Source organism: Camellia sinensis, chromosome 4, assembly GCF_055761805.1.
Source record: "Camellia sinensis isolate YWXY chromosome 4, ASM5576180v1, whole genome shotgun sequence".
Taxonomy (NCBI): Eukaryota; Viridiplantae; Streptophyta; class Magnoliopsida; order Ericales; family Theaceae; genus Camellia; species Camellia sinensis.
Genome location: NC_138964.1, coordinates 29,125,715 through 29,139,103, shown reverse-complemented (window position 1 = coordinate 29,139,103; position 13,389 = coordinate 29,125,715). Strand labels below are relative to the sequence as shown.

The following is a 13,389-nucleotide window of genomic DNA, read 5'->3' as shown; positions in this document are numbered from 1 at the left end:
TATGTTGAGGAAGACATTGCTTAAGATATTGATGTAGATTCCATCATAAATGCTTTTTATATTATGAAAAAACGTCGAGCACAACTTTAGATGCCTAAGTAGATATGTAGAACAAATAGTTACTTTTTTGAAAATTAATATGGATTTACTAGAACATATCCAATTGTGTTTTAATAATATTTTGTAATTATATGCGATGAATGGAAACATCTAATTATATATTTTTGTGATATTTGGGTAGAAATTGATATTGTATATCGTATGTTCATTACAAATTTTTTGATTGCATATACACTTGCCCCCGACATTAGAATCCTGCATCCGTCCCTGTGTATAAGGATGCACAGAGGAAGTAGAAGAAGAGAGAGAGAGAGAGAGAGAGAGATTTGTTTGCTGCATTAGGGTTTGAACGGTAGAGTATATATATATATATATAGGTAGTTTGGTTTTTTTTGCAAAAGTATGTCCTTATTGGGAAAGTAATTTGACACATGGACTTTTAGACAACAGAAATCTAAAATTGGATTTATGAACCGAAAGCCTTTTAAGAAATTAAATCGATTTGATGATCATAATTTATTTAATTATTAAGTTAATTATTAAAAAAATGGTGATAATTATATTTTTTTTAAAAAGTTATTTTTTTAATAAAAAACGATAAATTAAATTTATTACAATTATCAGATTGGACAATTTTTTTATGAATAAAATATATAAAATATCTGACAAAATAAAAAGTTTTAATCACTAAAACACGACTCATGATAAATTTTACATACCCAAACAACACCCTCTGATCTATATTATGGACAATAGGGAATCTGGCGTCCTATAACTTATTATACCAATATTTGTTTATTTTATTTATTTTTATGAATAATTTATATTTATATGATTCCAATAGTAAACCTAAGCACAAGTGGCTCGAAACGAATCAGAATCCTCTCATTGATCTCTTTCTCTCTATTTATTGGGCCATTGGACCCATTTTTGGACTCAATTTCAATGATCCAAACCGTTGACATTTTAAGATTTGTTAAGTATATTATACCTATAAAAAATCAGGTTCATCGGATATCAGAAATTATGTGTTCAGATCATCGAACTAAAAAATCATTTTTAAAAAAAAATTAATAAACAGTTTTCTAAAAATTTAATAAACAGTTTTCTGATATTCGATTCACTTAATTTTTTAGAAGTATGATATACTCAATAAATTTTAAAACATAAACTATTCAAATTATCAAAATTAAGCCAAAAAATGAGCCCAATAATGGGAGAGAAATCAAGGAGAGCATCCTGATTCTGCTGGAAACAAGCAAGTAGTAGCCTTTAAATTAACGCCAGCCAAGGTATAAATTGGTGGTACCAAAGAGGTTCTTTAAATTAACGCCATCCCCAACAAGGAAGATTCTTTACAAAAGTCGTTCCCTATAGGGCATTCTCTATTCTTGCAGAGTTAAAATTGAACCATGAAAGCATACAGCAATACAAGAAGATGCAGAAGAAAGCTTATCATCGGCTGTACTTCCTCAGAACATTCATTCGCTGCTGAATTAATTGCCAACAGTTCAGATCTCCTAACAGAGATCCTAATCCGAGTCCCAGCAAAATCCCTAATCAGATTCAAGTCGGTCTCAAAGCAGTGGCTCTCTCTCATCTCCGACTCCCAATTCGCCTCCGACCACGCTCGCCGAAATCGCCATTCCTCCGTCTCAGCCTTATATTTCTACTCAAACCGTTGGTCTCCCGAAGAACAGCTCGAGTCCGTATCAATTGCTGGACACCGAACTCTTCTTCCCACGCTCTCCTTTCTCGATGGTGTTGTTGTATCAAGTTGTACAACTACGATTGAACGCTCTTGCAATGGTTTAATCTTGTGCTCTAATGGTTTCAGAAAACCCCCGTATATTGTTTGTAATCTCACCACAAAGAAATTCTCACTTCTTCCTGATATTGGTCCCACTTCATCTGAATCGTATCGTAAAAATGTTGGTGCTTTCTTGGCTTTTGATCCTTCGAAATCGCCTCACTACAAAGTTTTATTGTTTAGTTACAGTTATGTTAATAATGGACGCTGGGTTGAAGTTGAAATTTACAGTTCCCAGACTTCGTCTTGGAAACACATTTCTGTACCCGAACCGCGAGGTGCGCGATTCATGTTCAGGGTGTTTTGGAACGGAGCAATTCATGGTATAAGCTATGCGAATGTTCATGTTCAATTTGAGGTTGAGGAAGAGAAATTGATACAAACCGCAATGCCTCGAAACCCTAAAATCCTTTCTCATGATAAGATTAGGTATTTTGGAGAATGTGGTGGTGATTTGCTTCTTATTCAGACTCCTCAGCGTTGTGCTATGGGATTCAGAATCCTTCAGATGCACAGGGATTACTGTGAGTGGATTGTGAAGTACCGGGTCCATCTTAGACCCATTTTATCTGTATTACCTAAGACAGCTCGCAAAACCATAATCACACGCTGTGAGTTTAATGTGCTCTGTGTCGTGAAGGGAGCAAATGAAAAAGATTTTACACTGGTGTTAGCTATCCGGGGCAAAGTAATTTCTTATAATGTCAAGTCTAAGACATTGAAGGAGCTTCATGATTTATCAACAGATGATCTTGATGATTGGGGGGGAGCAAGTTGGTGTAATACTTATCAATTCATTGAAAGCCTATCACCTGTTTGATCATTGTCCTACATGTTTCTACTTCTTTCTTCAGCAGATGGTATGTCCCTCAATAAACTTTTCTATATTTCTATCTATTTATGTATTTGTTATTGTTAGTTTCTTGGTCTGTGATGCTATGCTACTATCATCTTTTGATGTTTAGATTCTGTTTTAAGCTTGCATTACAAATAGATTCCTCATTCATCAATTAAGGTTGAAATACAACTGATATACATAGCATAGCCCCTGCTGTAATAGAGCATCACTGTGATTATCAATTTTGTCGCTTTATTTTGACCACAGTAATTCATTCACTCAAGTATCATTTAGATTGTTCTGATTACCAAAGAGGGTATGTTAAACTCATTCACTTCCTGGTTTTAATCTCCTAGTTATGATGTAGTTGGGTGGAATGGTTTAAAATGCTCTTGGAAGGAGTAGAATATATTGAAACAATCCGTTGTTTGCAACTGTCATTAATTATTGGCAGTTCCTTCTTGTGAGGACAGGAGAGAGACTAGGTTTCTTCTTTTGTAAAATGTTTCTAGGGAACAAATAAAAAATTATGGAAAAGATCTTGTTAGTCCACGCTGCCTCACTAGTTCTTCCAGAATAAAATGAATTTCCTTAACAAATCAAGAGATTTAAGGTGTTAGTTTACATAGGAACCAATAATTGTGTTTAGAACTGCGTAAATAACAATTATAAAAAAAATAAAAAAATATAAAAAGAGAGAAGAAGTATAGAAGCACAAATATTACGTTTGTATAATTTGATTTAACATGCAATTGCTATTTAAAAACCGTGTTTAAGTTTGGAAGGCTCAACTTGGTCTCTTCACTTAGTGAGGGTTGGAATTTGGTAAACCTGTTGCTTTCTCATGGGGATGTATATGATTGAGTCTATTAATTTGGTCTACGTTTGTGTTGTTTGAGTTTTCAGTTTGTTTTTTATTGGAAAATTTCAAAGATCAATTGGACGATATTTAGCTCTAGAAATTGAATATGGTCGGTCCAGTTTGAGAAACCTGAATATTGAATCTTAGTTTTAGAACTGCAAATTGATTAAAAAAAAAGGAAAAGAAAAAGTTCTAGAAAAGTAGGTTGTAGTCCTTGAAATAGCATCTTACAATAGGAGCTAAGTTTGATTGCCAACTTTTGCTAGCTGTAAGTTTTGGTATGTTTAGGGTCGCACTTTGATCGAAATCTCATTTTAGTCTTTAATATTCAATTATGACAGTCAGCATCTTACATTTTCACATTTTAGTTCATCCATTTTTTATTTCCATGGCCTGCAGTACTATGGCATCCCTGTGAGCCCTACGAGTCCAATTTTGGCCATTGTAATACGTTAACTCAATTATCATCCTTTGATCTGATCACCAAAGAGGGCTTGGTTTACTCGTTTCACTTCACGGTTTTGAAATTGGCTTCGGGAAACATCATAATTGATTAGGTTTTGATTGGTCGATTAAGGCTGGCATACAATTGATGTACATAATCCATCCATAGTTTACTTCCCATATAGGAGAGAGATTGTTTTCTTATTTTGTAATTGGATTCATGTTAATAAATCTAAAACAATAGATTTTTGTAAGACGGTGTTGTTGTTTCTATAGTTCTCCTGTTATTGGCCTAGGGACAAGGCCTTGGGTATTGGAGGTGTGCTCCCTCCAAGGTTCAAGGATCGAAACCTCTTACATGCTAACAATTTCTTGGGGCCATCAAACTGGGGGAAAACCCTTAAATTCGTATATTCAATTGTGTTTGTAATACAAGAGTATATCAATTTATATAACAATCTAACCTAGGACTGAAAATGAAGCAATCCCTAATATATATGTATAATATCCATATATACATAAAACCTAATATTCTCACAATTATTGATGATCGAGATGGCAACGGTGGAGTTTGAGCAACAACAACAACGACGATGACAATGGGTTTTGTTTTAAGTTTGATAAAAATCTTATTTCTTCACACTACATTTGTAAAAAGATTAGAAGTTTTCAAAATCGTTGCTTTTTTAATTATTTTCTTTGGCGTCTTTTTGTAGTTTGAATAGGTTCTTTGTGTGGATTTGTGGGCTTTGTCGTATTTTTCCTTTTTATTATCTTATAAGTTGCTTGGTTTTTATATAAACTGCATTTCTTCATCGAAAACAAATTAGTTGCTTATCTAGAATGTTCTCATTAAACTACTTGCCAATTAATAGTATTGTCCATTATTTTTTTGGTTATTAATTTCATTATTACCACGCATCCCCTTTTTTTGGCAAGCAATCAACTAGTTGTTAAGTAATTTAACTATAACGTTTGTGATGTCAACGCTATAAATTATCATAACTTACGTATAATATACATAAAAAAAAAAAAGAAAAAAGAAAAATGTATATTGTAAAAAGGCCCCTTTTCAAAAGGCATTTTTATGTTGACATAAAAATGTGTTTAGCTTTTAAGATTTCATGTTCTTGATTAAATCCACAACAATTCTTGTAAGGTCATTATATTTTTATTTTGCAAATCTTTGAAAAGATTTTTTCCTTTAACAAACTTCAATATATTACCGTACCAATTCTTATTTTATTTTTTTTCGATGCCTTTTTTTCACTAATTTTTGTTTCGTTTCTAAGACAATTGATGAAATTAGAAAGTCTTGAAGGTGCAAGATTTTTCTTTCTTTCTTTCTTTTTTTTTTTTCATTTTTAGTTTTTATTAACTTTGATTTGTTTTATAAAAGAACTTGTCAAGTAGTCTTACACGCCACATGCAAAGAACGTGCTTTTTCACTAGTTTCTTTATATATGATCCCACACATATATGTTAATATATATTATTTAACAAGCCCTTTAATAGCCATGTGTATATTTTCACATTACACGCTTTAATGTTCGTATATATATTTTTACATTAGCTACTCTCACTCTCGCTTCTCTCAACTAATTAGTTATTGTCGACACTGAACTCTGATGGAGGGGTGCACGACTTTCTATCTCAAGAGATTCCCAATACCCCCTCTAATGACTTTGTGACAATCCTGTGAAGAGGGGTGCGAGACTTCCTCTCTGTAAAGATTCTTGACGCCCATTCAACGACTTTCTGACGCGTTTTCGATAAGCTCCAAATACACTTCCATCATGTAGTAGATTTGGGTTTTTATGCATACGGAGAAGAGTTTGAAAGCTTCTGTGTAATTCTTACACAGAATGCTTTCTCCTTTCATCATTCTTAAATTTTGGGATTATCAGTACCCATAATGGTTACTCATTACTGTTGTGGGTGTTCATGTGCTTTGGCAACCCATGGTTGCTAGTGTGTTTATTTTTTATTTATTTTTTTTGCGGCAGGTTTTTGTTGTTTGTGTAGGTTTCTTTATTTGGGCTTATGGGATTTGTTCAATTTTTCTTTTTTTTCTTCTTTACCTTGTAAGTTTCTTGGTTGTTATCTAAAGAAAAAAAATTAATCCCAAATTGACCCACTTAACCCAATAAAAATAAGTATATATACTTTTCTTATATTTTTGTTGTTTGTCTAGTTAATTTTATAATTAAATAATATAAAATTAATATTAATGTTTTATAAATAAGCGTGTTAGGCAGGAATAAGCTAAAGTTTATCATCCTAAATCCAACTTAAAAATTAAATGAATTTAAAATTTTAATTCAATCTAATCTTACAAATATCGAGCTTAATTGGGCCAGTGATGGGCCCATGAGCACCCCTATCCCCAACATTTAAAGCAAATGACACAGCAAAAGAATCTCTGGAAGTTTAGGGCAGACCTCTTCCCCTTCACGCTTCTTCACTTCTGCCTCTCTTCAAGTGTTTGGGTAAATTGTGGTCTGCCATCAACGGAAAACGAACATCACCGATTTGCTTCGGCTATTGTCGTCACCAATCTTCATGGCCCGTCTGTGTCGGCTATCTTGCTCACCACTCTTCATCGGCTGTCTTCCCACCAATGTAAATCTCTTCCCTTCCATTCTATACACGAATCAATGGATTGTGGTAAGCTGCCATATTTCGTAGATGTTCAACAGATTCGCCCCAAATAATAGTGGGTTTTGTTTGAATACAGTACTAATTGCTCTGATCTGTTAGTTTTTTAAGATATGTTCGCATCAACTCTATGATATGTGAATTTTAGGGTCAGATCTTTTGGGTTGAATGAAACCAAGACAGTGTGGGTGATCTTTTTCTTTTTGTACATGTTCACTCATCATCTCTTGTACTTTAGAGGTTCATTTTTTGCAGTCCTAATTCACTTCTAGAGTAGAGATGTTCCATCGAGATATCTTGTATTGATGGTATTTTTGGGCATTTTTCTTTGGCTGTGATAAAGATAATGGTTGTGCTAATTTTTGAGTTCAGTTTAAAAGGGTGTATCTTACGAACATATGATCAGTTCATTGGATACTTTTAACAAATTTAACAATTTGTGAAGTCACTTTGATTTTTTTGGAAATACCATACCAAATTAACATTTCCCACTAATTTCGGCAAAGTCACTCTTTGGTTGTTATAATTTTCTGGGAGACACTTTACCAAATGATCTTACCATGGCCATTGCTAGAAAAGAAAAGCATACACTTTACAGCATTTGCCAGCAGGGGCGAAACTAGGAACTTTTTTCTGGGAGGGGCCAACATATATGTGTATAAAATCCATTGTTAGTTTTGATACATTACTAATTTAACATAATTTCTTGTATAAGCATTGGAAAAGAAGTATTTTACGAGAAAACTAATAAATGTCACAAATAGTTTTTCTCAGTTTTTAAAAGTTTTGAACTATTGATTAGATCTCACTATGCAATAAGTTCATTCTTTTAGTTTATTTATTTATTTATCAAATTTGGGTGAAAAATTAGTCATAAGCTTGATATGATATGGGATGCTCCAACTGCTTTTTCATCAAATTTAAGTAAAAGCTTGATTTGGTGAAAAATTTTGAATGCTCCAATCCTCACTTAAAAAATTTCATCAAATCCATTTTGAAAATTGGGTTTGGCTTCTCAAGTGCAAATCTCAACTTGAGAGAACTAGAAAGGAGAACTTGAGGGGCTCGTGGGGCCCGCTACAGGTTATGTTTCGATGATCCGAACTGTTCATGTAGGAGGCCTCCGTGTATATCATCCATGAAAAAATTATCTTAATCGGATAATGGTAACCTTTTCATTTTATCATGTTTGTTTCCAAAAAAATGGACAATGAGTATGTTTTCTAAAATAGACTATTCATATTTTTTTGAGACAAACATGGTAAAGGAAAATATTACGATTATCGGATTGAGCTAATTGTTTTGATAGATGATATATGCAAAAGATCTTATGATATGAACGGTTTGGACCATCGACACAAGACCTGTAGTGGGCCTTACGAGCCACTGAAGTGATGCCCAACTCTTAAAAATTCCATGCTTATCCCCAAAAGTTTGTTTCATCAAATTTGGTGAAAAACTTATTTTTGCCTTGATTTGATGAAAAGTTAGGTTAAAACTTGATTTGATACAAATTTGATGAAATGATTGGAGTCATTGTCATCAAATTCAAATTTGACACTAGATTTGGTGAAGGATGGGAGATTTCTGTAATGAATTATAATAGTGACCAGAGCACATCATAGTTGTAAGGAAAATGCTTGACTAAAAGGAATTCTAGCAGTGGCATTTATTTGTGATTAGTTAAAATAGAAAAAGTAATTTTTTAACTAAAATTGGGCTGAAATTTAACTTAGTTTGATGGAGATGCGTATTCTCTGTTCTTGTTCTTGGTTATGCACAGGGAAAACTGACCAACAGTAAAGGAACACTAGTTATTGGCTACAATTCATCGGAACATACACTGGCAACAGAATTAATTGGCAGCAATGTAGATATTCTAACAGAGATCCTTACCCGTGTGCCGGCAAAGTTCGTCATCAGATTCAAGTGCGTGTCTAAGGATTGGTTCTCCCTAATCTCCAATTCACCATTTTCTCGCAACCACGCTAACCAACATCCCAGTGCCTTGTTCTCAGGACTGTTCATCAACCCTGTTACATCATTTGACGATGAAAAAGTCAAGTCTGTCTCACTTCACGGCCAACACCAAAGTCTTCCGACTTCGTCATTTCTTGATGGTGTTGGATATGGGTCTGGTACATTTAGGATTGATGACTCTTACAAAGGCTTACTATTTTGCTTGAATGGCCCAACGTGTTTCATTGTTTGTAACCCGACCACCCAGAAATACACAGGCCTTGTTTGGTTTGTGTTTCTCAAAAAATTTTGAGAAAAATTCTCTACAAATAAGTTTTCAAAAGTAATCAAACCAAACAAATTTTTTCAATTTTTTTTGCCAAAACTTATTTAGTTTACAAATTTTCCAAACAAATCTCTCTCTCATACACGTCAAATCAATCATTTTTTCCAAAACTCTCTCTCAAAATAATTTTTCAAAACATCTTTTGAAAAAAAGGCAAACCAAACAAATTTTCGTACTTTTTATCTCAAAACATATTTCTCAAATACAAACCAAACAAGGCCACAGTACTTCCCTATCATGGTGGCACTATGACATCTTCTGTACCATTTCGTAACAAGTTTGGTGTTTTCTTGAGTTCTATGTTTGGTGGTTATTTGGCCTTTGATCCTTCAAAATCACCTCACTACAAAGTTGTATTGGTAAGTTACATTAGGAATAGTGATGGCTGCTTTTATTTAATTGACATATGCGCTTCGGAGAGCACTTCTTGGACACACATGCGCGCTGCTGCACCACCAGTTTACCCTTTCGCAAAAAAGTTATTTTGGAATGGTTCAATTCATTGGATGAGTTACGATAATGTTTACATCCGATTTGATGTTGATGCTGAGAAGCTAATAGGAACTCCAATGCCTTCAAACCCTAAAATTCTCTCCGAAGAGAGAATTTGGTATTTTGGAGAATGCTGTGGCCATTTACTTCTTGTTCAGTGCTGCGAGATGGGATTCAGAATTCTTGAGATGTAGAGGAAGTACTGTTGTTGGATTGAGAAGTGCCAGGTCAATCTTAGACCCATAATATCTCTTTTTCCTGAGATAGAGAGAAGCAGACACGTGTGACCCGCCCATCGTTAGGAAAATGATGTGTTGTGAAGGGAGCAAATGAAAAAGATTTTACGTTGGTGTTATCTGTTCCTGGCAAAATTGTTTCCTATAATCTGAAGTGCAAGACAGTGAAGGTGCTCTGCGAACGGGCTTTTATGAATGTCCTGGTTACAAGCACATTTCTTGTGCATATGCTTTTAAGTATGTTTATGAATTCTATGAAAGCCTGTTCATTGTTTGAGCATGTCCTACATCTTGGAACAGATCAGATGTGCCTTTTTTAAGCTTGTTCTTGACCTAAAGCTTTCGCAATACTCAATTTTTATTTTTATTTATTTATTTTTTTTTAAGAATTCTGTAATGTTTAAGCTATGCTCTTCATGTACTTCTTCCTTGTGAAAGTTAGTGATGCCCTCTCATTTGGGGATTTATGCTTGAGTCAAATAATTATCTTTGTTTTTGATGTTTTAGTTTTTTAGCCAGTTCTTTATATGAAAATCTCTAAGACCAATTGAAAGATAGGTAGCTGTGGGAATTGACATCAAACCATATCAAAGAGTTTTAGAGTCAATAGAATATTACATAATGAAGAAATAAGGGAAGAACAATCTAAAACTCCCACAATTCACCTCATAATATTGCACATAGGTCTTATTGTTCAAATGCTTACAGGTTAACATGATAAGCAATATTGTGCCATCATTGCTGTATGTAGTGCATGTTTTGTCGCTAAATGGAAGGTGCAGTGCCTTCTCTGAATTTTCTTTCCTTTCCCCTTCATCTTGTAGACCAATGTATGACAAAGTTGAAGAACAAGCAAGAATAACTTTCTATTTTGATACTTTTCTGTCTCATTTCTTTCTCATTCTATATCTGAAAGTCTTGATGCGTCTCTGCCCAGTTGGTCTGAATCCCTTCAAGTTTTGCAACAAGGTAAAGCTTTCTCTTGATTTCATTCCCATAATTTGCAATTTTATTACTTGTTTTGATTGTTTTTACGAATTCATCGGAATGTGTTGGAGTACACAATTGGTCTTATTATATAAAATTGATTCGGGAAATAATAGTATCTATACACACTACAAAAGTGCACATAACAAATGTATTCAAAATTTCAGCCACAATAGTTTTTAGGAAAATTTTAACTTAATCTTAATTATGAATCATTTGTTTTTGGTGAGTATGATTATGAGCCTTTGTTGTGATTGGTTAATCAAGGTGTCTCACTTTTTCTTTTTCTTTTTTAATGAACCATATTGGTTTTAGCCGGGAGGTTTTGTGGTGTTTAGTTATGAATTGAAATGACCTTGACTATGAGGTTTTGTGGTGTTTTCTTATGAACCGGAGAAGTCTTGATTATGAGAATTTTGTGGTCTTTAATTATGATCCAATTTGGTTTTTGTTATAACCCAAATTGGTGTACTAATAATGAACTATTGTAACTAAAATTCTAAAGTGTATGTCATGTATAATTTTTTATTTTTGAGTACGTATACTATCACTTCCCCAATTGAAGAACCAAAAAAAAACACACCATATTGGGGGAGGAAAAATTTTATATGACATGCAAAACATGATATGAATGCTATACGAATTTAGTGGATTAGAAATGAACATTTTTCAATACAAAATTAATTATAACATAATACAATGACACGATAAATAAACAAGTCAAATCAGAGTCAATTTAGTACCACTTGATTAATTGAGATTTAGGGATTGTTTGAGATAATCTAAATAAGTGTATTTTTTGTCTTTTTAAAAAAAAATGTGCAGAAAAGTAGAGAGGTGATGTGATGAAAAAAAGATAAAAAGATGAATTATATAGGGAATGCCAAACCACCCTAGTTACACTTTAATGTTATTTTCACTAAATAATGCCATGTGATGTTTAAATTTCTTATGTAATTTGATCCAATTAAGTAAATAAATAAATAATTGTAAAATAAGGTTTTAGGGTCAATATAATCATTTTATGTTGGGAAAATTGCAAATAAATACTAGCATTTAGGGAAAGACATATCATTTCAATGGACCACTGTCAAGGCCAAAATAAGAGCTACATACATTAAAACATCCATGGTGAAAGATAGAAGAAGAGCTATCAATGGTGCCCAGGAAAAAAAAAAAAAAAAAAAAAAAAAAGGAAAAGAGAAGGGAGAGGGTAAAAATAAAGAATTTCCCTCGCTGCTGTGGAGATCGGGGGTCGATTGGCTTTGGTTTCTCTGACAGAAAATGGGTGGTTGATCGATTGATATGGGTTAGCTGATATCCCATGCAAGTCTCGCCATGTGGCGGTGGAAGATGAGTTCGAGCATGAATAGGTCGGTGTGGAACCAGCTGTGGCTATGGTTCTGGGTCTTGGGTCCGAGGCCGTGGTTGGGTAGGTAGGGGCAAAAGTCAATGAAGACAGGGAAATCAAAGCAAGTAAAGAGGAGGTCAAGGTTGAATTCGATGAGGAGGTTTCGAATGTGGATCCAACGGTTGGAGCAGTCTGGGTTGAGATTGGACTATTGAGAATTGAAGAGAATGAAGAAGAAGACGAAGAAGATGAAGGAGGGAGTGATGATGATGGGTTTGGTGGTGGCCATTACGGGGATCTAAGTATAGGGAATAGGTAGAGAGAGAACAGAAAGGGGGTTTGTTTTTTTCTTTGTTAATTTTTTTGGATTGAATTATTGTTTTGTTTGAAGAAACACCACTGTGTTGAATGAAGTGTCACCACGATCGATCGGAGATCATGGCAAACAGTGACGGGGAGGGTAGGCTATGACCAGGAGTGATGGGAATGGTTAGAGTAAGGGTTAGGATTTAAAAAATTAGGGTTAAAATGTTAGGGATGAGGTTAAAAATGCATTTGGATAAAATCAGAATTAAAAAATATAAAAGATATGGAGGGTCTAAAAAAAAAAGAAAAAAGAGATGGAGGGTTTAAACAACACTCTCTAATCTGCATTATGGACAAGAGGGAATTTGGAGTCGTACAACTTATTATACTAATGTTTGCTTATTTTGACATCGTTTAGGAAGTGTGTTGATTTTTTGACTTTTTAATTATTTTAATTTATGTTAAAAAGTCTTATTTGAATTAAATTTTTTGACCTTTTTTTTAAAAAAAAAAAATTTATAAGAAAAAAATAAAATAATTATGATTTAAATGTGATATTGTATCTTATTAATTTTTTAATTTTTTTTTATCACTACTTTAACCTTTTAACTTTCCAACTCAACCTACCAAAGGAATTTTCATAAATAATTTATATTTATATGATTTCAATAGTGAACCTAAGCACGGCGGGCTCAAAACAGCAAGTAGTAACCCTTAATCAACGCCAGCCAAGGTGTAAATTGGAAGTCCCAATAAAAATCAAAAAATCAATCCATATATCAAAAAAAGAAGACAGAAAGAAATCAAATCCTATTTTGATCTCGATATATTATGGTATATTAAGGCTCATTTGGAAATTAACATTTTGCCTTTTTTAAGAAAAATGTACAAAAAAAATTCCTTTCATTTCAAAATATTAGTCTATTTTTGGATATTTTAACTTTTTTGATATTATAATTATTACGCTTTAAAAATATTAACTTTTAAAAATATTCTTTGATAGTACAATTTTGTATAATGTTAATGTTAAAAAATGACAA

At 33.3% G+C, this 13,389-nt stretch overlaps 1 protein-coding gene across 7 annotated transcripts; it reads left to right on the top strand.

Annotated features, from left to right (window-relative positions):
- Positions 1–1,081: 1,081 nt before the first annotated feature.
- On the top strand, positions 1,082–10,185 carry LOC114302623 (F-box protein At5g07610). Of its 7 annotated transcripts, XR_014366279.1 has the most exons (4): positions 1,082–2,730; positions 3,970–6,636; positions 8,456–8,909; positions 9,203–10,185. XR_014366279.1 is itself a non-coding variant. In XM_082924537.1 (3 exons), the coding sequence occupies exons 1-3, from the start codon at positions 6,577–6,579 to the stop codon at positions 9,661–9,663; spliced, it is 1,020 nt and encodes a 339-aa protein (XP_082780663.1). In that variant the 5' UTR covers positions 3,982–6,576; the 3' UTR covers positions 9,664–10,185. The 7 variants fall into 7 exon arrangements, 3 of the variants coding, with proteins under 3 accessions (XP_082780661.1, XP_082780660.1, XP_082780663.1); XR_014366278.1 differs by lacking the exon at positions 3,970–6,636; XR_014366276.1 differs by having other exon boundaries at positions 8,456–10,185.
- Positions 10,186–13,389: the final 3,204 nt, after the last annotated feature.